This window comes from Lepidochelys kempii, chromosome 6, assembly GCF_965140265.1.
Source record: "Lepidochelys kempii isolate rLepKem1 chromosome 6, rLepKem1.hap2, whole genome shotgun sequence".
Taxonomy (NCBI): Eukaryota; Metazoa; Chordata; order Testudines; family Cheloniidae; genus Lepidochelys; species Lepidochelys kempii.
The window spans coordinates 71,167,607-71,192,213 of record NC_133261.1 but is presented as its reverse complement, the minus strand read 5'-3'; the positions used below and the strand labels follow the sequence as shown (position 1 = coordinate 71,192,213).

Genomic DNA, 24,607 nt, shown 5'->3' with positions numbered 1-24,607 from the left:
GACTGTTTTAAGAAGGGAAAAGCCTCTCGCTTGTGTTTTGTGCCAGTTTTATTCATGAAGACAAAATCTTTTTAAAATTACAGTTTGTAATGAACCTTTCTGTATAGATCTGTGCTTTGAACCATCGTGCAGTAATAATAAAATTGTGCGTATATATATGTTCCATTTTTCCATACAAATTGGAATACAGCTACCAAACCCATGCTTTTGAATACACTGACAGCGGGACCACATTACAATTTGAGAAGAACGAACAGAAGTGGGCTCAGTTTGCAAAGCAGTGTTTTTGTCCTACCATTTAATACGCTCACCAGGGACGGCAGGGAATCCAGGCATATGACAGTGTCTGAAATGTAGCTTGCGATCTAAGCTCAGCTCCTTCATCTCATGGGGCCAGAAACTGAAAGTACATTCCTGAGAAGACATGGATAAGCTCCCTACGCAACTTTGTACCTTCTATGGCTTGAAAGTTCTCTCCCTCTCTCCACTTTTTTGATGTGCAAGCAGCTTAAGTTAAAGATTGAAGTCAGCTCTTGAACTCTGAGGTATCTTTGACTTCACTGAAATAATACATATGACTAGATGGTGCTTTGATATCTCCTTGATTTCCACTCTTGTTTGGGTAACAGAACCAGGTTGTGTTTCATAGTTCTCACATACTAAGTAATATTTAATCAACCCCTTTGCTCTGCCCTAAAGCCACCAAAGCTTAAAGATGTCTGTCTTTGATGGGTCATCACTGCCCATCTCGCAGACAATAGTGCTCACATTAGTCTAACTCACAGTGGAACCTAAACTGCTCCAATGGTAGCAAGAACAGACCATAGTTTGGAACAACCTCCACTCCACTGTGGGTTACAGTATGCACAGTTGAATGGGAGGCAGCAAGCACTGGCCGTTAAGGTCACAGTCTGGTCAATTTCCCCCAAAGATTTGGAAGCCTTGCAGAGAGCCACAATTTAGTGAATGTCACAGATGATCAATTCCTATCTTTCTTTCACTTTAAATGAGTTCATATTAAGACTGCATAGTCATAGTCACTGAGGCTGCATGAGCCATTGTAGCCCCAGATCAATGGGATTAGATCATACAGATTTTTTCATGGGGGATGCAATTCCTCCCTGGGGCTAATAACTAGGCAGCTCAGGACCTCACACATAGAAGATAATCGAAATAGGAAAATTCACACAAAGGTCAAGAGATTAAAGGAAGACAACTCATGCCACAAGACAGAACCCTGATTTCAGGGGAGACCAGGAACCGAGACCTTGAAGAAAATCAGAAGGATTGTTTTGTAGGTATGGTGAAAAATACTTGATTGGGTCACCCTCCTTGACAGGAGTCTCTTTTGCTTATATTATACATTCAGTAACAGTAAATGCAGAAAGGCTGAGCAGAAGGTGAAATTGGGAATGAAAAAAATAAGTCCAAAGGAGGAGGAACTACCTACATTGTTCTTGTAGAAGACATTGTTTATCCAGTTGGTGAAGGTTTTCTTCTGTGTGGACATACGCTGCTCTTGCAGCTTCTGGATGTGACCTTGTACATATTCTCTATCCATGGTAGCCTAAGAAGACAAACATCAACTTGAGGGATTCACTTCCTCTTCCTCCTACTTTGCTCTCTGCTCTCCCTTCACCGTTAAGCTCTGCTTTCTTGAACACAGCCCCTCCTACACTACACAAACTACACAAGCACATACACAACCCAGAGAATTTATACCAAGCTGCCCAATCATCTATCACATCATCCTTTTTCATTCTCTCTCTAAGTCACTTGACCCCCATCAGGGGTATCATGGTCTGCAAGCCAGCAGCACCTTCCTAGAGTGTCCTGAAAACAGACGACGGAGTACTGAGCCTCAGTCTCTCCAGGCAGTAGTGGGATCTGCCAACCCAGCCTTTGATGTGTTGGTTGAGAACCTGTTCCAGTGTTATGATTCAGTTCTCAGTCACCTGCTTTCAGAACATTCTGGGGTAGTGCTGCTGCCTTTCAGACCATGGTCTATTTGGTGGGGCAGATGACTATCTGGAGAGGGAATGAAAAATATGTGGGCCCCTCCTTTTGATGAGTCCTTCATTGTCAGTACACCCATCATTTCCAGTGGAGTCCCCTGACTGTGCCACCTATATGAGGATGAGAGATGTTTTACAAAAAAACAAATAATATAACAGCTGCAAGTTTGAGAACCTTTAGTGACCAGAAATTCACTTGCTTAGACTTCTAACTGTATTATCTTTAGAATTTAGTATATGAAGAAATTAAGATTAATTACCTGGAAGAACAGCCTAGCTGTGAAACTAGGAGGAATCTTGGTGTCATGCAGTCAGAAGAGGAAATTACAAAGAGGCAGCTGGCATTGGATCGCTGAAAAGAGAGAAGGGACTGGAACATACCAGACTGACGAACCGCAGGGGAAATGGATGCAAGGGTTGTGCTTTAGAACTTTTAGGTTTCCCTCTGTCTGGGCCTGGCTCTGGGCTGCAGTTACCTACAAAGGGTGGAACACTGGCAGCGTTGTAAACCCACAAGTCAGCTGGCAAGTGTTGGAAAATGGCACCTGGGAGGGTTAGAACAATGCTGGGATGCAAGCAGCAGTAGCCCATGGAAAGTTGCCTACACGTTATTCTTCCTTGGCTCTAACAAATGAGAATAAGACTAGAAGCAGTTTTAGGACACATGCTATCCCTGGGATGGGGGAGGAAGGGGTTAAAAGCACAGGGTTGCTCCTGCCACCCAGGAGTAAGGTCCTATTATTCTGTCACCATCTGTTGTCTGCTTTACCACAACGTTGACTACAGTGAAATCTGAACTATCAAAATAAAAAAAAAAAGGAGAATAAATCCATGAAATTTTCATGCAAGTTACACAGAGTTGGAATTTTGCAAATTTTAAAATTAAAAAGAAAATCGCAACTTCTTCCCTTCTTTTGACCAGCTCTAGCACTGAACATCTTGTCTGTCTGGACAATGGATAACCAAAGAAGGGTCTTTCAATGAATGCTACCGTCCCAGGGGCTGATATTAACTGAACGTTCCCAGAGAGGCTGACATCTCTCACCCTCCACTCTCCGCACCTGGCCAGTCTTTAATCCCAACACTTGATGATTATCACCAAGCCTCCCATTGTCTCAGCTGTCCCAGACATAACTTTGCTGACTTAGAATGCAGGGTGGGTAGGGTGAGCATATTTCCCAAAGGGAAAATGGGACACTGTGCGGGGCTGGCCCGAGCCGCTCACTGAAGCCCCCGTCCCTGCATGGGGCTGGCCTGAGCCCTGCCCCTCCTCCCCACACTGGACTGGTGTTGCTGCTCACCCAAGCACTGCCTGCTCCTCACACAAGCCCTGCCTCGCCCCCGCGTGTTTCTCCGCACCCCCACTTTTTTGACAAAAAGTGGACATTTGTCCTGTTTGCTCTTGCCAACTGATCAGGTTGGCAAGAGAAACTGGACAAATGTCCACATTTGCCAAAAAAGTCGTGACAGCCAGGACAAGGCTTAGAAAAGGGACTGTACTGGCCAAAACAGGATGTAGGGTCACTCTAAAGGTGGGAGAATGGAGAAACAGATGCACGCAGGAATTTGACCCCATTTCAAGGCCCAGAAAGGGTTGATCTTGCAGTAGGAGAGGGGTTCTCAAGTTCAGTAAAATTTCAGATGTCTCCTGAACATCTCTTTATTCCTGGCCTTCCCCTGTAACTTAGTCCATATGGAATAGTTCCACCTCAATTTCCTATTATATGTTTCATACAGTATATTTCTCCCCACCTCCTTCAACTTTTGAAACCTCTACCAGTTAAAAGTGATCTCCCTGAATTATATTAAAGCTCTTTCATCATTTTCAAACCTTTTTTGAGATCACCTTTGAAGGCTCTTCTTTTCTAAGGGTCAGACTGAGATATTCTCACTCCTATCATATAGTGCCTTAAAGAGAGTTCACATACGATGAAAAATACTTTTTTGCTAATGTTGCTGCCACACTCTCCATCTCACTGACTACTGAACAAGTGTTCACGATTGTTAAGACGGACAGAACCATGAAAGGAGTTGGTTTTCTGGTGAAGTTGCGCACACTGATCAGGTTTGTATTGTAACACACCCTCTTTCTCACACACAAGTAAACCTTCTCATTAAGAGATATTCTAGGCTGAGCTCTGTCTGCATCGTTCTAGAAGAATGGGGCCACTAACAATAGAACGTGACTTCAGTCACACGTCTTCATTTATTCCACACAGAGAAAGAAAACCAAGGAATATTAACAATCAGGACTTACCCAGGTTTGTAAAGATTCCCCTTTCAAGTTCAGAAGTCCGTCTTTCTGGAGATTGACTTTCAACTCCAACTCTGCTGTTCCTGCATTCTGTTCCTCCTGGGCACTCAGAGTGACCTTTGGATGCCATAATAAAGGGAAGGTATTTTATAATCCACAGGCAAACCCTTCATCTGACTGTGGAGGAAACAACCCGTTAGTGCAGAGGGGTGGGGGGCAAAGGTTATCACAAATTCCTTTGGTGTGATTGTTATGCTTACAGAAAGGTAAGAGGCAGCTCCAACGCTGACATACTGTACGAAGATGTGCCTTGGGACGCAATGCCAACAACACAGGTGTTCTGATAAAGAAAGCACCGCCCTCCATACTTCGGTAGCTCTGATGAACGTGGGCTCTGCCGAAGCCTGTTATCTCTGAAATCTCAGCCGGAATTTGAAATTGTAAGTTCAGTAAGGAGTGCAGAGGTTCTAACTGTTCAAGAGTCATTTAAGTGGGTGGAATCAAATGTGAAGGCAGAGTCATGCATGCTGAAATTAGCAAGGCATTGATGCAACGAAGTTCACATTACTGCATATCTACCGGTCATCAGCAAGGCACTGCAGTGGGGAGCCCACACTGCTGGAAGGCCAGCTGCTGGTGGCAAAGCTCTGCTGTAAAGAAGCTCTCATTGCTAGACTTCCAGTTGACAGAGCCAGGTGAGCTAATGTCAGTAAGCTTACAGCCCTGGAGTGCCTTGCAAGTGACAGGGCTGCAGTGTCACAAAGCACACTGGTCCTAGATGTTAACTGGGCTGAAGTCGGACACACACAGCTGAAAAGTGAGCAGGGATTTGAAGTTAGTACTTGTATGCAAGGACTAGGCTGCTAAAGGACAGGAATGGAATACCGATCCTTCCCTGGTAGGTTTGAGATGTCTTCTCATGCTGAGGAAATCACTAGACATGTCCTTCCTATTAGCATAAGAACATAAGAATGAACATACTAGGTCAAACTAATATAAGAAGAGCCATACTGGGTGATCTAGCCTGGTATCCTGTCTCTGACTGTGGCTTTGTGAGATGCTTCAAAGGGTATGAACAGAACAGGTGACTTTTGCATGATCCATCCCTAGTCATCCAGTCCCAGCTTCAGGCAATCGGAAGTTTAGGGACACCCAGCTTGTGGGTTGCATCTCTGACTAACTTGGCTAATAGCCATTGAGGGACTTATCCTCTACGAACTTACTAATTCTTTTTTGAACCCCGCTATACTTTTGGCCTTCATGGCATCCCATGGCAATGAGTTCCAACCGTTGACTGTGTGTTGTGTGAAGTACTTCCTTTTGTTTGTTTTAAACCTTCTGCCTGTTCATTTCATTGGGTGACCCCTAGTTCTTGTGTTATGTGAAGGGGTAAATAATACTTCCTTATTCATTTTCTCCACACCAGTCATGATTTTAGGGGCTTCTCTCATATCACCCCTTCATTGTCTCTTTTCCAAGCTGAACAGGCCCAGTCTTTTGAAGCTCTCTTCATATGGAAGCTCTTCCACACCACGAATCATTTTTGTTGGCCTTCTCTGCACCTTTTCCAATTCTAATATAACTTTATTGAGATAAGGCAACCAGAACTGAATTCAGTATTCAAGGTGTAGTCGTACCGTGGATTCACAGAGTGGCATTACAATATTTTCTGTTTTATTATCCTATCCCTTTCCTAATAGTTCCTAACATTGTTACCTTTTTTGACTGCCGCTGCACACTGAATGGATGTTTTCAGGGAACTATCCATGGTGACTCCAACATCACTTTCCTGAGTGCGAACAGCTAATTTAGATCCCATCACTTTGTGTGTATAGTTTGGGATTATTTTTCCCCATGTGCATTACAGGGGCGCTGGAACACTTTGTACAGTGGGGGTGCTGAGAGCCATTGAATCAAACTGTAAACGCTGTATAGGATGGAAACCACTTCAAGCCAGGGGATGCAATAGCACCCCTCCCCCGCCCTAGTTCCAGCACCTATGGTGCATTACTTTGCACTTAACAACAATGAATTCTAGCTACCCTTTTGCTGCCCACTTTAGTGAGATCCCTTTGTCAATCTTAACTATCTGGAGTAATAGCAAGTTGAAGACAGACAAAGGGTGAACTGGACCTTTATGTCTATGCCTTTCTCTATGGGGACTTGATTTGACACTTGAGTTTAATTTAATGGATTTTTTTAGTTCTGTGCCACAGGCTCAGGAAACCTCCAGAGTATGACACACATCAACTTCTTAGAAAGGCAGGGATTTTCTATGACATGTACAATCACTTCCATAAAACATGTGCGTTAATCATTAGCTAATGATTAAATATGTGGAACAAAGTTCCTACTCTTCTAGCTAAGTGGTAACACTATAGGCAGTAGAGGACCATGGGACGAATTCTCTATAGATCTTGAATGTCTCAATTTATGCTTTTTTAAATCCTCAGGTATGACAATGAGCAATAATGTTTATAACAATACATACAATAATAATAAAGCCATTTTAAACATATATTTATGTGTCAGCACAATGAGAGGAACTGTGCAAACACACACTCACCAGTCAGCCCCTGAACAACATCTGGAGAGAGGGAGGCCTCAGGTGATTCACAGAGGAGCACATTTGAACTAATGAAGTGAAGTGTGGGATATGGCACTTATTGTTAAAGGAAATTACATTTTGTTCATTTCATGTACAGCTCACCCTTTAAAAAAGAATCTCCCCTGTGAGCGACTGTCAGCCCCATTCTTCTGCCATTGCAGAGAAATCAGGGTTTGCCTCTGACCTCAATAAGTTGGGGCGATCAGTCCTTGTGGCCCAAATTCTACTGTTACACCACTGTGAGTCTGGAGTGTTGCCAGGGAAGGCAGGTACACATCTAGTATCGAGGATTCCTGGTGGCAGCAAATGGTGTTGCATTTTACAGTATAGCAGCCACAAAACTAAAGTCACAGCATAGCTGACAACTGGAGTATTCATTATTAATGGGATATAACTCCACCAACTCCTCATGACCATCTGCTCTGGACACAATCAACTTTAATAGCATACACCTGAGTATATTACCCACTATTATTGCAATTATTTATTATTACTAAAACTGAAAGAGAGGGAAAAGCAGTCTTGTTTTTTTCCAGTGTATTTACTAAAGTTGATGGCCATCGGGATTTCCATGCTATCGGAGATTCTGGTATTTGCTTTCTTCCTGAATTGGAACAGAAAAATAAATTAAATTTTCTTTCATTAAACAGAATTACAAAAATATCGATTCAGAAATTGCCAAGTTTTATTTTTGACATCTTCAATCAAAACACTAAACATTTGTATTTCCACATCAAGGCATTTTTGTTTGTTGAACCAAATCAAAACATGTAGTTTCAAGTTAGTTTGATATTAAACTGCAACTTCCTGTGGTGCCACAGGGCCTCATAGGAGTTATAGTTTGGTTCCTCTTTTCCCCATTCTCCCACATGGCCCAGACTCCCTGGCCAGATGACATCTTCCATAATGAACCTTCATGGACTGTAAAATGCTCACATTCTGGATCTGTGTAGCAGGGAGTGGGGCCTGCTGCTGCCTCAGTTTATGCTCCATCTCATCTCAAACAAACCTCCACCTGCAGTTTCCACACCACTGTCAAGATGATGCTTTGTGTACAGGCATAGACAACAATCTGATTGTACAGTTACTGAACAAGGGGCTTCCAAAGAGGAAATATTTGACAGCAAAAGAAACAAAGCCATAACATTGAAAGCATAAAGGATGAAGGAGAGAAGAGCTTTAATGACACCGATCCAGGCCTCTGCACTGGCATTGCTGTAACTGGATGAAACCCGTTGCATCTGCCTGTTGTGTCTCCATAGAGATGGGATTAAGAGGACTGCAGAAATAATAAACATGGAGGAGGATGGGGTGAATCCAATGCCAAAATCACTATCTAGTTCTCTCTATCAGTTCTCCATGTAAATAATGCAGAGATTTGGGGGGGGGGGGGGGTGGAGGAAGGATTTGAGTTGTTATAGGATAATCTGAAACTATTGCTGGTGAACGGGATATGGAATATGGGTGAATGGAATATCCTCACCAATGCCTGCAAAACTTTGTGGTTGCTCAGAATCAATATACCAGAATGTACAAAAGGACAGGTACATACCACTATTGCACAAAGCCATCTCCAAGGGCTCATGACCTTCAACATATATGAAAAGAGAATAAAAGCTATAAAAGTCAACACATGAAGGAAGAAAAACAAGAGCAGAGCTTTAAACGGCACCTACATGGGCCTCTCTATTTGCACTGCTGAAACTGGATGAACACTACTGCATCTGCCTGATATGTCTCCATAGAGATGTTTCTAACTGGACTGCAGAAATGATAAACATGACGGCAGGCAGGGCAAATCCAATGTTGAAGCTAAAAAATAAAGGTAAACTCATTCACCTTTCATGGGACTATTTCTGTGCAATTTCCAGGAAGATTGGAAATTGAATTGTTCCAGGATGTTCTGCGATTACCTCATGTGAATGGGACACAGGTGATCAGAAAGAGAAGTACCGAGCCCAGGGGCAACCACAGCACCAGCCCAAGGAGTCTCGGTTTCAGCTGGGGGAGAAAGGTGGGCTGGTTCAAGCTGACAATTTTCAAGCTGTAGAAAACAGTCAGGTGACAAACTAGGCACTGGCATAATTTAGTAAGACAAAGGACTGCAACTGTCTCTTTCCCTTGATTTTGACTATACAGGAAAGGATAGCACAAAATGCAGACAGCATGCACAAGTAGTGTCCATTGAAAGAAAGATCTGGATAAGCCCAAAGTGATCAGGATAGCATCACATGTGGTGAGTTTTCTACTTTTAATCGTACAATCATAGAATATCAGGGTTGGAAGGGACCTCAGGAGGTCATCTAGTCCAACCCCCTGCTCAAAGCAGGACCAATCCCTATTTTTTGCCCTAGATCCCTAAATGGCCCCCTCAAGGATTGAACTCACAACCCTGGGTTTAGCAGGCCAATGCTCAAACCACTGAGCTATCCCTCCCCCAACTCAATGAAATTCTTAACCACAATAAATCCATTTCCAATAGTCCCCATGGAACATACAGTTCCTACCATGATTGAAGAGCTGAAGAATATTTGCTATTAAACTATCAGGGTCTTCACCATGCTTGCAGATTTCTTGAAGCTGTTATCCAGAATATCAAATCTTCTTATGGAACAAGTATATCAATATCTGGCTCAGAAATGCACAATTCTACCTTCCTGCTGCAGAAGAAGCAACACTGCTAGAAAAGTATTTGTGATTTTTCCATGCATTGATCACCCATGGATGTGTGTCCTCATATTCCTAGGGAGGCAAATCAAAGAGGCATTCTATTACAGATTCTCCATTTTACAGAAATATATTTGAATTTGTCCATTCAACATTCTTGAACTACACACTTGGAAGGAATTTCTTTTAAGAATTTACTGTTTTAGACACTCTCAACTTTTATCAACGTGTTCTAACTATAAAATTTAATTGCATAAGAGTAGATTCTCCTGAGCCTCATACTCAGCTGGCCCTGTTATTATGCTCTGCTGCTTTCTTCTCTTTGGACATTCCCCTTGACTCCCATCTGTAACTTTTTTTTCCTCTCTTTCTTTTCTTGCCTCTTTAATTGGAACTTTTTTCTTGGAAAAAAAATACAAATTTACTCAACCTGTTTTGCCAGTATGTTTTTCTAGTGGCTTTTTTATATTTTTTTAAACACCTGCCATAGGAAATAATCATTCACACAGCTCTGCTGGCCAGAGATTTTGGCTACAAATTTCTATACATAAACCTAGTAATACTTTTTTGTTTTGCTGTGGAGGTTATGCGAGATCAAAGTAATGAGATGTGTGCAAAACCACCGCAAATTCTTCATGTCTCAGTATTGTAAGGTTATGCTCCAGATTTGTCATGAAGTACCATCCTATATAGACAATAGCTGCACTGACCTCTAATGTGGCTTGAGACAACACTGTTAACTCTTATTGCTATGCTAAAAAACCTTTAGTTTGTTCAGTAACTTAGAGTTACACTGCGCAAAAAGGATACCTCTTTTCTGTGGCACTCTGATGTGACAGACTGGAATTTCTGGAGCAGCTTCAGGTAAATAAAAGAAACCTATTTTCACCCAAATAAATAATAAAATCAAGGGAACATTTGTGTTAATTATCATGTAATGAAATTTTTGTTCTTTTTAACTGACAATGGTTTCATACATTCCCGAAGTTAAGAAACAAGTTGGAGGTTTTGGCAAATGGTTTGGAGAAATGGATGTTTTGGCACCTGGGAAGGTGTGGAAAATGATTTGGGACTGTGGAATAATCATATTAGCTGGATATTTTCTGCTAAATTGCCATTTAAACTAATGTTAGGTTTCAAGATTAACATTCCCACGGAAATTAATAAAGAGCATTTCAAAGCAAGTTGTTTCAGCCTGTTTGTGTACACAGAAAGACATCATTACATTGGTTTATACTCAGTTCATAGTTGGAAGGTTATTTTCAACCACAAGAGCTAGAAAAGGATTTTTTAAAAATGAAAACAGGTCCTGGAGCACAGTTCTGGGGTAGGCACTGGATTCTGCAGCGAATTCTAGGGCCATACTGATTATTTCACAGCACCTGTAAGGCAAGCATTGTGACCCGTTTACAGAGAAGTAAACTGAGGCACAGAGATTAAGTGGCTTGCCCATGGTAACATGGCTAGGTAAGAGTAGTGCTGCGACTCCTGAGAAATAGACTAGAGTACTCCCTAGCACAGAAGGAAGTAGTAATTAGGAGGTAATTATCTAAATGACTAGACCAAACTTCCTCCTCTAATTGTTTTTCCTCTCAGAAACACTTTTACAAACCCAAAAGCAGTAGGTAGTTTAACAGTTTATTAATCAGCAAGTGTTATCACAACCCCTTGAAAGGGATACAAAGCATATTCAAATTTCTTATTAAACATTTCCTTAAAAATGAGAGACAATACCTTTGGCATGAACTTTAAATATTTAACAATGGCACAAGGACAGGTGATTGTGTAAAATAGAAAATGCAAAGTGGCATGTTCTCAGTGCTCAGGAAGTTACACACACAAAACAGAAAATATATCCTAAACTCTTTGACTGAATTAAAATGACAAACTATCAAACTGTAGAAACAGCACATTGTTAGAAAAGATACACATTTTTAAGTGTTGTAGGCAAGTTGATGAAAGTGAGGGACTAATAATATCGCTCGCTTGAGACAGGCATATGAAGAGCAGGTTCCGTATAAGTTTCCATACCTTGCACCAAAGACACATGTTGTACACTGGGTGTGGACATATAAGGCCCTTCCAGGTATGAGGCAGCCAGGCCCAACCAGGCAGGATTCAAGTGTGAGGGGATCCAGGTGTGGGATGAAAGGGTTCTGTTTGGGACAATCTGGGTGCAGGCAGCTCAGTGGGGGGTGGGGGTCTAGGTGTGGGGGGATCTGGATGCACAGAAGGGGCTCGTTGTGGGGGTTCCAGGTGCAGGGGCAATGGGACTCTGCAAGGGCTTCCAGGTGAAGGTGGTTGGGGCTCAATGGGGGAGTCTGGGTGCTGGGGGAGTGGGGTTTGGTAGGGTGGGGGTCTGGATGTGGGTGTCTGGTGATGCAGGGGGGTGGGGCTTATCAGGGTGGGGATTTGAATGCAGGGAGCTCAGTGGAGGGTGGTCTGGGGTGCAGGAGTGGGGGTCCGGAGGCAGGGGGTCTTTGTGCAGGGGGGCTCCAGATGCAGGGGTTGAGGTTCAGTGGGTGGGGTTCGGGTATGTCATGTTAGGGGGGTTCTGGGCATATGGGGTGAGGCCTGGCAAACTCTTTCTAGTATAGACAAGAACCCAGTCCTGGGTCTTTCCTGAGCACAATAATAATAATGTCAAACTGAGTGATGGTGGTGGTGATGATGTAATGTAGTTCCCAGCAACTAATCAGAAAACACATTTCATTTAGGACTTGTCAACATTTTTTACCTCACTGAAATGAAAAAAATGTTGACTTTCTTGAAATTATATGGTCAAAATAATTTTTTTTTAAATATTCTTTTCTGCAGGAAATTCTTAATTTGGAAGAAAAGCAAATTTCAAAATTGCAGCATTTGCCATGAAATAGAAACTTGAAATTTCACTCAGTTCTCTAGTAATGGCAAAGAACATTGAAGCGGAGGAGCCACATTTCTTGTTGTCAAAATTCCCTCTCCTGTATCCTCCTTCCCCTCTCTCCACTCTTCCCGACCAGTGTCGTAATTCTTTTTAAAGAATGGCAAAGGATATGTGAGGTGGAAGGGCGGGGAGACGCTTTTGATGGGTTCACAAGTTGCTGGACTGTAACTTTTTAGACCCAGATAGTGCAGTGTATTGATCTCACAACAAAGTCCAGGTATTCTTGGTTCTTTTGTCTGCATTGCTTTGGCAGTTATTTTCTATTAAAAATTACATAAAATAAAAAAATAAAAAAGTTGAAATGGAACAGTTAAAATGAGATGTTTTGACCTTATCGAAATGAAGCGCTTTGTTTCAAAATAAAATTTGGGCAAAATCAACATGTTTCATCTGAAAATTTGACCGGCTCTATTCATTATCCATGTTGAAAGTGCCACGAAGCGGCAGCCTGCACACAGAGGAGTGGAAAGAAGGCTGTGTCACAACCTTTTCACTAACAAAACTAGAAAGAGAAAATGAATGACAGCAAGTCACTGAGGGACCAATCCTGCTCTTCTCTTCAGCAGGTAGGGAAGGTCCCAAAGCAGTGGAACAATTATGGTTCCATTGTGTCACAGGGAGTTGAGATTTGGAGGCTACACACAGTGGTGATTTGCAGCCCAGGTCCACTATGTATCTGTACACAGAAAGGTCAGCGGTAAGGCAGGTGTAGGGCTGGAGGATCAGCAGCTATTCAGATCCTGTTTTCCTTCTACGCTGCAGTAGACTGCAGTAAAAGATTCTTCCCATTTTGCCCCAGTGAATCTCCATAGCCAAGATACTCAGGGAAAGTGCTAGGATGTGCAGTTGCCCAATTGCAGAGATAATACAAATGTAACACATTCACACCAGTACAACTGCTTCTAAAGTCTCAATTTCTATTAAACAAAACAATATTCTATCATAAAAATAAAGTGATTTTATAACCTGCCGCATAAATTACATAGAGGATCCACAAAAACAACGGGGAGTCCTTGAGGCACCTTAGAGACTAATGAATTTATTTAAAGAATAAGCTTTTGTGGGCTAGAACCCAGTTCATCAGATGCATGGAGTGGAAAATACAGTAGCAAGTATAAATACACAGAAGATCAGTGTCACTATTAAACATAACAAGGTATTTGTACAGACCCGGGGCTAGATTCAGCCCTGACATAAATGGGCACAACCCCACTGAAGTTAATGGAGATGCATAAGGACTGAATTTTGCCCTTAACTGATTTGGAGTTTTGGGGATGGGGAGGTGACTAAACTGTATTAAGGAAGGAATAGTAATGAAAAACAGATTGAGTGTTCAAGAATAATTAACTAGAGCAGGGTACCCTTGATACAAGGGTCTGAAAGCCTGTCTGGGTAAAGTAGCGTCACCATTCTGTCACAGTCTAAAATGGCTCCATCGATTTCACACAGAGCAGAATCCTGGTAACGCTCAGGTAGTTCCTTCTCAAAGCACAACTTCACATGTAGGATTGGAGAATGCATTAGTTTAAGTTGAAAACAGTCTGGACCAGCAGATTTTAAGAAAGATATTATTGTATCCATTTCCCTTGCTCTTTGGTATCCTTCTTACCTAAAAAGAAATGTACAATCTACAACTCTGTTCATGAAAACACCCATGGACCAAATCCTGCAGTCCATTCTCAGGCAAAACTCCCATTGACTTTGTGCTAGAAGGGACTTTACTACTGAGAACCCCATTAAACCTGGAAGTAGTGCAAATCACATCATTAATAGAAGGCAATTCTCTCTCTTGCTACCAAACACGCCTCTTTATGCTCCGTTCCCCTGACTGCAGCCCATGTAACATGACAGTATCAGAAGTGCCTGCCTCCCACATGCAGGGGACTGAAATAAAAGGAAGAAGTGAAGCTCCTCTTCAGTAAGGGAAGGGTTTGTTTTCCATCTCACGTCCCCCAAACACTGGAGGAACCCTAAAAACATGCTGTCCTGCCATAGCTGAGGTGAAAGAGGAGAGAGCAAGCATGAAGTACTCAGACAATGTGTGTAAGGCTATGATCAGCTCAAAGAGGAAACAAGCATGGAAAAGCAGACAGGAAAAGAAAAATAAACTGTTTCCCTCAAAAGGATAAGTAAAGAGAAAGCTTTGCTAAGAAAGTAGGTTTCAGGCCACAAACAGGGTAGCATTAAAGGGCCCAGAAATGCAAAGGGTCATTTATACAGTTGCTTTGAGGAAGTCAACAAGTTGCCTTGGTGACACAGAAGCAGCAGGGAATAAAACACAAGTCAAAAGGAACAGAAATCATTGCCCCCTGCAGGACAATGGAGTTATTTTCCCATACATGCTCCAGTAATCTTTAATTTTTCTGATAATTAGCATAGCCAACATAAACAGTTTTGAACAGCTTTTTGTTCTCAGGGTTTGTCAACAAAAATGAGTATATGTTTCTCATGTACACCATGAGAGACAAGGCAGAGGGCACACTGGATTCATCAGGCCTAACACCAGGTCAGAAGAACATGTATAAAAGAGGAAAGGAACAGAGGTAATTTCAATTGGAAACCTGAGCAATCCTCACAAAAATATCAAAAGAAAACTGGAGAAATTTTTTTTTCAAAGCATTAAGAGTCAGCGGCAAAGAAAAGGTAAAGGGGAATTATGAACAAAGCAGAATACCTGAGAATCTTCAACTGGAGACTTTGGGTACAGGTAAACACAAAAACCTACTTGATGGAAGACGCGCCAAGATCCCTGAAAAAATGTAAGTCGTCTGAAAAACTGAATATCATAGAAGGGACTTATGCAACTTTACACAGACCTTCAAAGCAGCTGGAAGTGATACAGAGAACCAGAGACACACGTAAGATATTCAGTCTTGGTAAAATGGTTAAAGAGCTAATGGTGTATGACCGTGGCAATCCTGAGAAAATTCCCATCCTCTCCCACCCCGTCTCCACAACCTAGTGATGACTGTAGTTGGAGTAGTGTATTCAGTATTATATTTAAGATATCAGCAAGCATATTTCAGAACTCCAGATCACACTGGTTGGCTAGGGTTAATGTGAAAGCCTCAGAGAACATAGAATGGGGCAGATGAAAGCACAGTCAGCACATGGGCAGAATACAGATTGGAGACTTCTGGCAGAGATTTCTGGTAACACGCTATGCCTATATAAGATCTTACAAACTCACTGGAGAGCTTTCAGACTGTTGTTGCTACAGTCAAGAAGAATGAACTTCCTTTTCCAAAGACCAAGGCATCAGATGGACTCTGGGGCAAGGATGTATGAGAGCTTATGCACCAACAACAAATAACCTTATGGCTGAACTGATCCAGAAGAGGGTTTGTCTCCAGCCAAAAAACCAATAGTAATATTTCAATATCAACAAACATGTATCTAATTACTTTTGGAAGAGTTGCTTTGAATTAGGTACTCAGTTGTAATTGCTGTGTATAACCACAGGCTAATGAAATAGTGTGTATGGATTTAACATATAAATTAACCTGAGACCCTGAAGTACTACTTTTCAGTTTTACACAGACGTGCTAAGAGATTTGAGATGTTTGGTTTGTTTAACAAAAAATACTAGCAGTATCAAACAAACAGTCAAGTGGTTGCTGCTGAAGAGATGGTTGACAGACAGCCCTCTCTCACTTATAAAACTGAGTGAATGTAATATACCTAACAGTTGATTACAAAAAGCATCTCATTCATTTGTGAATAAATTAGATCAGTTCTTTGAAATATCTTAGCGGTTCCTAAATCAACTTAAGAAAGAACCTTCTAATGGAATATTTACAATTAGCACACAGATATAGGAATGGATAACTATTTATTGGCATATATACCATAAGACCTTACTATAGCTGTAAGCTAGAGATATGCATAAAGATGGATTAAAATTTTTGCTTCCATTTGGTGTGTTTTTTAATATTGTGTATGTCTTTAGACTTCATATTACATGTTAGTGTAGTAAAGACGGGAATATATTGTTAAACTGCAGCAAAGAATAACACTAAGCTACATTAAATGATTAAAAACAATCCAATGGAGGGTGTACTGTTGTGCAATACAAACTCATGGTGAAGTTTCAATCAAGGACCCATGTCTAAGATTTGGTCTGACTGCTCAGGGATGCATGAATTCTGTAGAAGGCATATGGAAGAGCTACTAGATTGATCAAAAGTATTGAAAGAACTGAAGTAAGTGGCTAAGTTGAAGAGCTTGAATGTATACAAGCTTGAGAAAAAAAGCTATGTAGGGGAGGATCTTCTTAGAGCATTTAAGTACTTAACACGGACATTCCTGAAAATTATAAATTTCAACCAACTACACTCAGGAAATAGGGAACCGGTGAGGAGATGGAGGGAGGCTGTACAACACATCACTGGAAGGTATATGCTGAGTGCTCAAAGTTAGCAATGAACTGTCAAGGCTTCTGAAAATTCTGCTATAATGTCATTGCTATTCAGACATGAATAAATGAATCTGCCTACTTAGTTACTCTCAGGAAATTCTCCCTTCCTCACCCAATAGGTTAGTCAATCACTCTTTGGATTGGTCTGTCCCAGAAGGTACTTCCAGAATCTACCTTTCTTGGATTCAAGGGGAAAAAGTGCTCAAAATTACAGTACTTTTGATACCTATAGTCTTTTATGCTATATATGTATTATAAGGTGATTCCCACTCACATGCACATAAACTAAACTAACTACCAAGTTTGGAAGGAATTGTTGTTCTATCCCCCACTCCCCGTGCAAAAAGAAAAAGCATATTAAAATTAATGGGGATGGAGAATCACTTTCCTCTGGAGAACTGAGAACAGGGATGTTCGAATCAGTTGTGTGTATCTCACATGATCAATATTCTTTGATTGTACAATTGGGAAGGATGGTGAAGTGAAGTGAAGTGTTGGTGCACTTCTTTCCTTCCCAAATATTTATTTAATAAATTAACAATGCTCTAAGGCAGTGCTACTCAAAGTGGTGGTCCGCAGACTCCGCGAGCCATCGGTTGCCGATCTGTGCGCACATTGGAAAAACAAATTGCCGGTCCCTCACATCAGATAGCTTGAGAAGCACTACTCTAAGGGACCAATTCCAGCTTTTGTGAAAGTCAGTGGAAAGACTCCTGTTAACTTCAGTGGAAGCTGGCTTGGCCCTTTAGTGGCCTACCTTCTGAAGATGATGCTACAGTAGGAATGGAACATTTTTTTCTACATTTGCCAGCTTCCCTTTAACAAAGGAAAGAATTCAAAATTCTGCTGAAATAAAAGAAACTAAAAAGAATACTTGGACATAAAGATATCCATATAATTGGTTGTAAACCTTGAGTGTAAATCCTAAGAGAATTTATCAAGCCACCTGAACATGCACACTGAATACACCAGACCCTTGCTAGAATGTGCGTCTATATAGCGCAAATTTGCATATAATACGGTCACGGCCATGGATCCCAAATTTAATTACTTTAATTGCAATTAATTTTAACGCAGTCCCCGTGTTAACACGGTACCACACATGGATCCCAAATCCCTCATTCTAGTGAGGGTCTGGTGTATCTTGAAAAGAAGTTTAATACAACACAGCCTTCCCTCATGATTTAAAACAAGGCTTCTGTTTCTGCTTAAACATGTGAATTCCCTTGCTTCCAAGAACCAGGACCAAACAGTGCTATAACTGGAAAAGTTCAGGAATTTACACCAAACAACGTGCAAAGCAGCTAAACAGAAATCTCGAAATTCCCACCCCCAACACAGTGGGGATCCAAATCTTTTTTTAGCTGATGAGTCAGTTGCACATTATTTTATGCACAAAGCAAAAGGAAGCATCTCTTCTGTTTACCACAATGCACAGTTGACAGATTTAAACAGTTTTAATATATTGCAGATTTTAAAAAATAATCTCTGGTAAAAATTCTTTTCTTTCTGCTCATGTCCTGAACATTCTTACAAAAAGTTCTACCCATGTCCCCCTTCCTTCTCACAAGTTATTATTATTAAAATCAACAGCAATACATGAAGGCAAACTCCTTTGTATTTCTTCCTTTTCTAAAGCTAGGGATACGGACTTACACAAAGGCACCTAAAGTATCTTTATTAAACAAATCTATGCCTTCTAGAAACAGGTGAGTTTGAGCTTTAGCGTTTCCCTCCACTTGCTAAACAGTTTGGGGAGCTTTGTGTTTTCTAGGTATTCATGTTTAGTATATGATTGTAGGTGTGGTCTACCTCGTTTCTGCTTTTTGGTTGTAAATACAGTGAGACATGGACAGCGTGATTCTCAGAGAAAGCTTTGCTATCTTAGCAATGTAAGGTGTGGAAGTAGTTACAAAAGGCACTTGTGATAAACCTGTCTCAGTGAAGGTCAACCAGAGCTATTACACAAGTAACCTCTGTACTATGCTGCTGGTTCCAGTAACTTGTGTGAAATCTGATACGTGATTTAAAGATTGCCTCTAAACCTAATGTTAAGCCTTGATGGTTCAACTCATCTGTAAAAAGATTCAGAGTGCTTTCAATTCCCTCCATCCCTCACTTAATCTCCTCCCTGTGTTTTTCACTCTGACACCTGCAAAGGTTTCCTGTGTGATGGTGGCACCAGATGAAGTGGTAGGATGCTGGGCAGTTCATACCCATCCAGTTTAATCTTGATAAGATGTTTTGCCAGTGCAAACTCCTCCTCGTCCAACATGCCGTCATTATCACAATCTGCAAGTTTCCAGATTTTCCCCAAAACACTGTTCGGCAGTTTGGAGTTCACCATTTCCTTCTTTGCATTGACCCCAGAGATTTTGCCATTGATTGGTGACAGAGTGTAGAAGATCTCATCATATACAGGTTTATCTTTGGCAATAACCCATTCCTCCTCATCAGCTCCTTCCCTGGCACCTTCCCCATATCCTTGGTCAAAGGGCCCTGTCATGGTGCCATCAAAGGCTCCACCATGCACCATCTGTGTAGGCATGTTGATTTCTTCCTGGCTTATCAGGCTCATCAGAGGGGCGATTTTATTGGCCAACATGTTATCCACAGCTTCAATCAGCTTTGGTTTCAGAGAATGAAATTTAGAGAAGTCATAGTTCTCCAGCTGTTCCTGTCAATAACAAAACACGCATACCAATGATTAAACAAAACATTTGCAAAGGTTTCATTGATGAAAACTTTTAGAGCAGATTCTGTTGAAGGAACTCCTTCAAATGAGATGTCTGTCTGCAGAGGTCTCATTTGAAACAGTTCCCACTGCAGAAACTCAAAACTAAACCCACTTGAAAGAGAAACAAAAGTTCATATTTTATATGTATACCCTCATACACTGATCAACCTTAAATTCAAAAGTCTAAGCATAATTTTCCAATGAATCCGTTATATATCCTTCCCTAATAAAATAGGTTTACAACATTTTTCTCAAGAAACAAATACTTTACAAAAAATTGTCAGTTGATATATAATGTTAACTGACAAAGTTTTCCATTTAGTAGTATTCCTCATAAGAAAATATTTAGATATGAAAATCAATAAGGAATTACATCACAGGAAGAGAGTGAGGTTCACCAGTAAGGCCCCAACCTTGCAAACACTTACGAATCCTCTGAAAGTTAAAAACATGAGTCAAAATATTTGCAGCATCAGGGCTCAATTTTGTAACAAACCTTTTTGTCAGTGGCTAAGGGAATGAAGGGGAAGCGTAACCTGGGAGTACAAATTCACTGTGCATAACAAATTTTATTTAGGCCCATGTCTCTTAAGAGTAACTTAAAGATGTTCTGTAGCACTTTTTTCAGTTATAAGCAGAACCTCCCTCAAGCTAGAGTCAATTTCCCCCCCTGCCCCAACTTCTACAACTCAAATAACTGATTTCATTTACAATTTCATAATCTTTTTTTATCAGGCAAGTTAAGGACTAAATGTCATACCTAAGTTCACTGAACTTCCCTGTTTTTTGTCATATCTTTAATGTTAAAACAGGTTTTAGGTAATGTAATAGATACTTATTGGACACTACCATGTACAATAATAACAATCTCCTTATTCCCATACCAGCAATACTAATGTTTTAATACAGTCCTACTTGGGCCTTCCTACTCAGCTATAACTCCCACTGATTTCAGTGGGAGTCCTGCCCACGTAAGGTATGAGAGATCAGGCCCTTGTTGATGTACATTTATGGCGGAGATAAAGCTATTAAAATATTTCAGGCTGCTATGAAATGTTGCTATCTAATTAGCTGTCATTTCAAATGCTTAGCACAAACATGCAAGTGAAAATGAAAATGGCAAAGAGCAAAGATTCCTGAGGGCATTTGGCAACAAGGCCAGCTAGGAACAGCTTGTCCTCACTGATCTAGTGACAAGTGTCAAGTCAAAGTCTCAGTTCCCTAAAAGGAATAGCCCCTGGGTATTATTGGTAGCAAAAGTGACATCTAGTTTGCCAACCTCTGTTTTTTAGCAGGGCAGGATAGGAAAACTCCATAGAAATACAAGGAAATATACATCGGCAACTTTTATGACCCCAACTGTCTAACTTATATACATAATGGTTATATTTAGCTCCAGAAATGGTTACATTATGTTTTTATTTCTACACCTATTTCAACCAATAGACTTGATCTTGCTCATCAGAACAGAGAAAGTGGGCAAGATTTTATGTAAAGATAATTGTTGCTAACAGAACACGGCAGTACCATGCACTCACACATTATGCTCTGTCACAACAAACATATCCAACAAGTGATAGCATTTAGGAGCTAAGTTTCTTGCACAGTAAAGCTGAATTTAAAATGTCAGCTTAGTAATCAAATTTTGCTAATAAACGCAATACACGAATAAGAGAAATCCTACATGAAAAGTGTTAGTACTTTGAGTAATGTCAGCATAGATACCCCACACCTGGATGTGCATATGTTCTATGCACTGCAATCAGAACCTTCTAAAAAGCTGTATGTCATGGTACTGAAAGTTCAGATCCAAGGTACTATAACCAGCTGTAGCCCTTAATAACTTTATTTCCTTCAAGTTGCTGAAGCAAAGAAGCCAGAAATCTGTGCCTCCTGTTTGTCATGGTATCAGCTGGTGCTATTCATGTAGTTTCTCGTAAATATTCACGTAAATAGTTAGATTTGTTATCTATTTGTTGATTTAAAATTAGTGAATAACAGTTTAGATTTAGGTCCATGTCTTTACAGTCTCTTAGTACCAGAAGTATACCTGTTCTATTGGTACTCATTTAAACATATCTGGTACCAAAAAGAGGGCTGACCTATTAAAAGAAGAAAAGTTGGATTTTAAAATAGTGCCCATCTTGCTGTGGCAAGATCTTGGTAACTGACTTAACATTTGAAGTGTCTTGGGGACACTTGCTGAGGGAGGTACACAATTTGTTCCATGTCATGCACTTGGGATGAATAGGGGTGAAATCCTGGTCCCATTCAAGGCAATGCCAAAGCTCCCATTTACTTCAGTAGGGCCAAGATTTCAATCTAGGAGTCGAGATTTCAACCTACGAACAGTAGTTTTCTACTATAACTTTCCCCTTCCCCTCTCCCCTCCCGGCAACCTCAGCCACCTGTTAAACGCTGATAAATTGCTTTGACAAATCATGGCTAACTCACGGCTTCCCTGCTCCATACAACTCTGGAATCTAGTGGTGCTGACTCACATTTCTTAAAACATGTGTGCACACAAAATTAATTATACACTTGCAAGCTGGCAAGACCAAAAGACTATCGGTTTCCTTTAAATCAATCTATTTGGCTGGAATTCATTCACTATTACCTGCTACAAAGTCTGTACTGATGAGTTTAGTTTCAGGAAGCAAAGATCAACTCAGTCAGCTAGAAGAAAAGGAGTACTTGTGGCACCTTAGAGACTAACCAATTTATTTGAGCATAAGCTTTCGTGAGTTACAGCTCACTTCGTCGGATGCATGGTTAGTCTCTAAGGTGCCACAAGTACTCCTTTTCTTTTTGCGAATACAGACTAACACGGCTGTTACTCTGAAATCAGTCAGCTAGCCACACTGTTCTTTCCCTAGCATGAACGTGTGTGTGAGAAATCACTTGTCAGGACTTTGCTGCCATCTGCTGCTGAGACTTAGGAAAATACACCAGTCATTTTTCAAACACTAAGTCCCACTGAAGAATTCATTTTAGTAACAAGCCAGTCTCAAGTGTTCTACTTTGTTATTTGCCTGTTTTCGAACTCCATGATCAATGATTGCCTAGCAAAAAGGAGATTGTACTCTTCTGCTTTTCTTTATATAAATCCTTCCTTAAAGTCTACCTTTTCAAGCAGTCACCCCTCCCTCCTGATTAATTATTCCTATAGTGTCCAACTCCTGAACTATGTCTTGAGTTTTCCTTGTTTTACTGCTCATACAACTTACTGGTTTCTAAATTAACTGCAGCCACTCAGGAAAGAAACCTGAACATCACTGTGGACAGCTCAATAAAAATCTCTGCTCAATACATAGTAGTGGTCAAAAAAAAAAAAAAAAAAAAAGCAAACAAAAATGTTAGGGTGTATAAAGGATAGGATAGAAAGCCATTCTGAAAATATTATGCTGCCATTACATACATCAATGGTCCACCTTCATTTGGAATACCATGCTCACTTCTGGTCACCCTATCTCGAACACAGATATAGCAGAAATTGAAGAGATCTCAGAGAAAAATGGTGAAAATGATTAGAGGACATGAAAAGATATGAGTAGGAACTGAAATGAATGGGACTGTTTAGATGAAATAGCAGACAAGAAGAGACACAAGAGTTGTACAGAATACTGACCAGTACAAAGAAGGTAAATTAGACACTCATATTTACATGTTAACATAACATAAGAGAAAGGGGACAGTCTATAAAACTGAAAGGCAGTAAGTTTAAAAGTGATAGAATGTTGTTTAATTTGTTTTTTATGCAATGCACAATTAACTTGTAGAACTCATTGCCATAAGAAACCATTGAGACCAACAGCACAGTAGGATTAAAAAAAGAAGGATCAGACATGTATATGGATAATGAACATCCACAGTTACATTTAATAGGATTTTTTAAAATAATGGATCTAAACCCTTAATTTTAGGGAACAAACCAACCACTAGTTTATTCCATAATTGTCTACAGGGACAAGATACTGAACTAGATGAAATACTGGTTTGATTTCTATGTTATTATGAGTTTAGGATACTTTTTTTCAGAGGAATTAATCCATTGGTTTCATTATTGTGACCCTAACTCATGCTAATCTAGTGAGAGACACAACAGTCAGTTTTCAATCATTATCAATTTCTGACACTTTCTTGCCACTGCTGGCAGAACCCATACTGTTGAGAGCATTATGGGAGACACTGTCGTGTTCCTACATTTGCCAGGCTTGTCAGAAGTCACTGGTTAATAGTCAGAGTACAACTGCACTTTAGTTTGAGTTAATGTACCTGCATTTTCTTGACCTCTGGGAAGTCTCCCGGCGAGATATGGTGCTCTCGTTGCAGTTGGATATAAATTTCAGGTAACCTGCTGATCAGCTCCTTCTTCTTGTTCTCTTTTCCAAATACAGATGGCATTTCCTTCTTCAGATGGCCGATAATGTAAGCATGAACCTAGAAGAAATGGATGAGGGTTGGCATTATTATGAAGAGAGTCAAAAATCCATGCCAGTATTCCTCCTTTTGGCTATAAAAGGAAATGCGAAAGATGAGTTGGGTATTAACACATCTTAGGGACAACAGATATCGACTATGGTTTATTGAGAAATATATTAAAATAGACAAACTGCTGAGCTGAAGAGGCCCTTGAGATGTAGGTGCATTTCAGGTAGCTCCTACTTTGCTGGTTAGCTCATATTTCCACAAACCCATTCGCTGCCTTCTCCCAAGCCTTTTGATGGGTTTTTGTAAAATAAGCAGATGTTCTTTAAATTTTCACCAAAAAATGCTTGAAAAGTTGAGTGCAGCTATTGAGAAGCACAGCATGACATTCTGTCAGTGTCAACAACACAGAGCTATGTGTGGGTGTCATCTGTGCCTACACAGAGCCCCACTTTTAAGTTTAATTGAAACAACTGCATCTGCCTTGCCAAATAAGTTATTTTGGGAAGAGAAAAAAAAAAAGTCCCACAAGCAATCTAAGCAATGTCAAGTGAT

At 40.6% G+C, this 24,607-nt stretch overlaps 2 protein-coding genes across 2 annotated transcripts in view; both read right to left on the bottom strand.

Moving 5' to 3' along the window:
• Positions 1 to 4,635, bottom strand: part of SPTBN5 (spectrin beta, non-erythrocytic 5) — a 149,910-nt gene extending 145,275 nt beyond the window's left edge. Inside the window, exons 1-3 of the mRNA XM_073350339.1 lie at positions 4,564 to 4,635; positions 4,273 to 4,386; positions 1,451 to 1,567 (exon numbers count right to left, since the gene is read on the bottom strand). Coding sequence (XP_073206440.1) covers positions 1,451 to 1,567; positions 4,273 to 4,386; positions 4,564 to 4,635 — 303 coding nt within the window. The remainder of the gene's footprint in view (positions 1 to 1,450; positions 1,568 to 4,272; positions 4,387 to 4,563) is intronic.
• An 8,854-nt stretch (positions 4,636 to 13,489) lies between these two features.
• Positions 13,490 to 24,607, bottom strand: part of EHD4 (EH domain containing 4) — a 57,817-nt gene continuing 46,699 nt past the window's right edge. Inside the window, exons 5-6 of the mRNA XM_073348662.1 lie at positions 23,900 to 24,064; positions 13,490 to 19,564 (exon numbers count right to left, since the gene is read on the bottom strand). Coding sequence (XP_073204763.1) covers positions 19,028 to 19,564; positions 23,900 to 24,064 — 702 coding nt within the window. The 3' untranslated portion in view covers positions 13,490 to 19,027. The remainder of the gene's footprint in view (positions 19,565 to 23,899; positions 24,065 to 24,607) is intronic.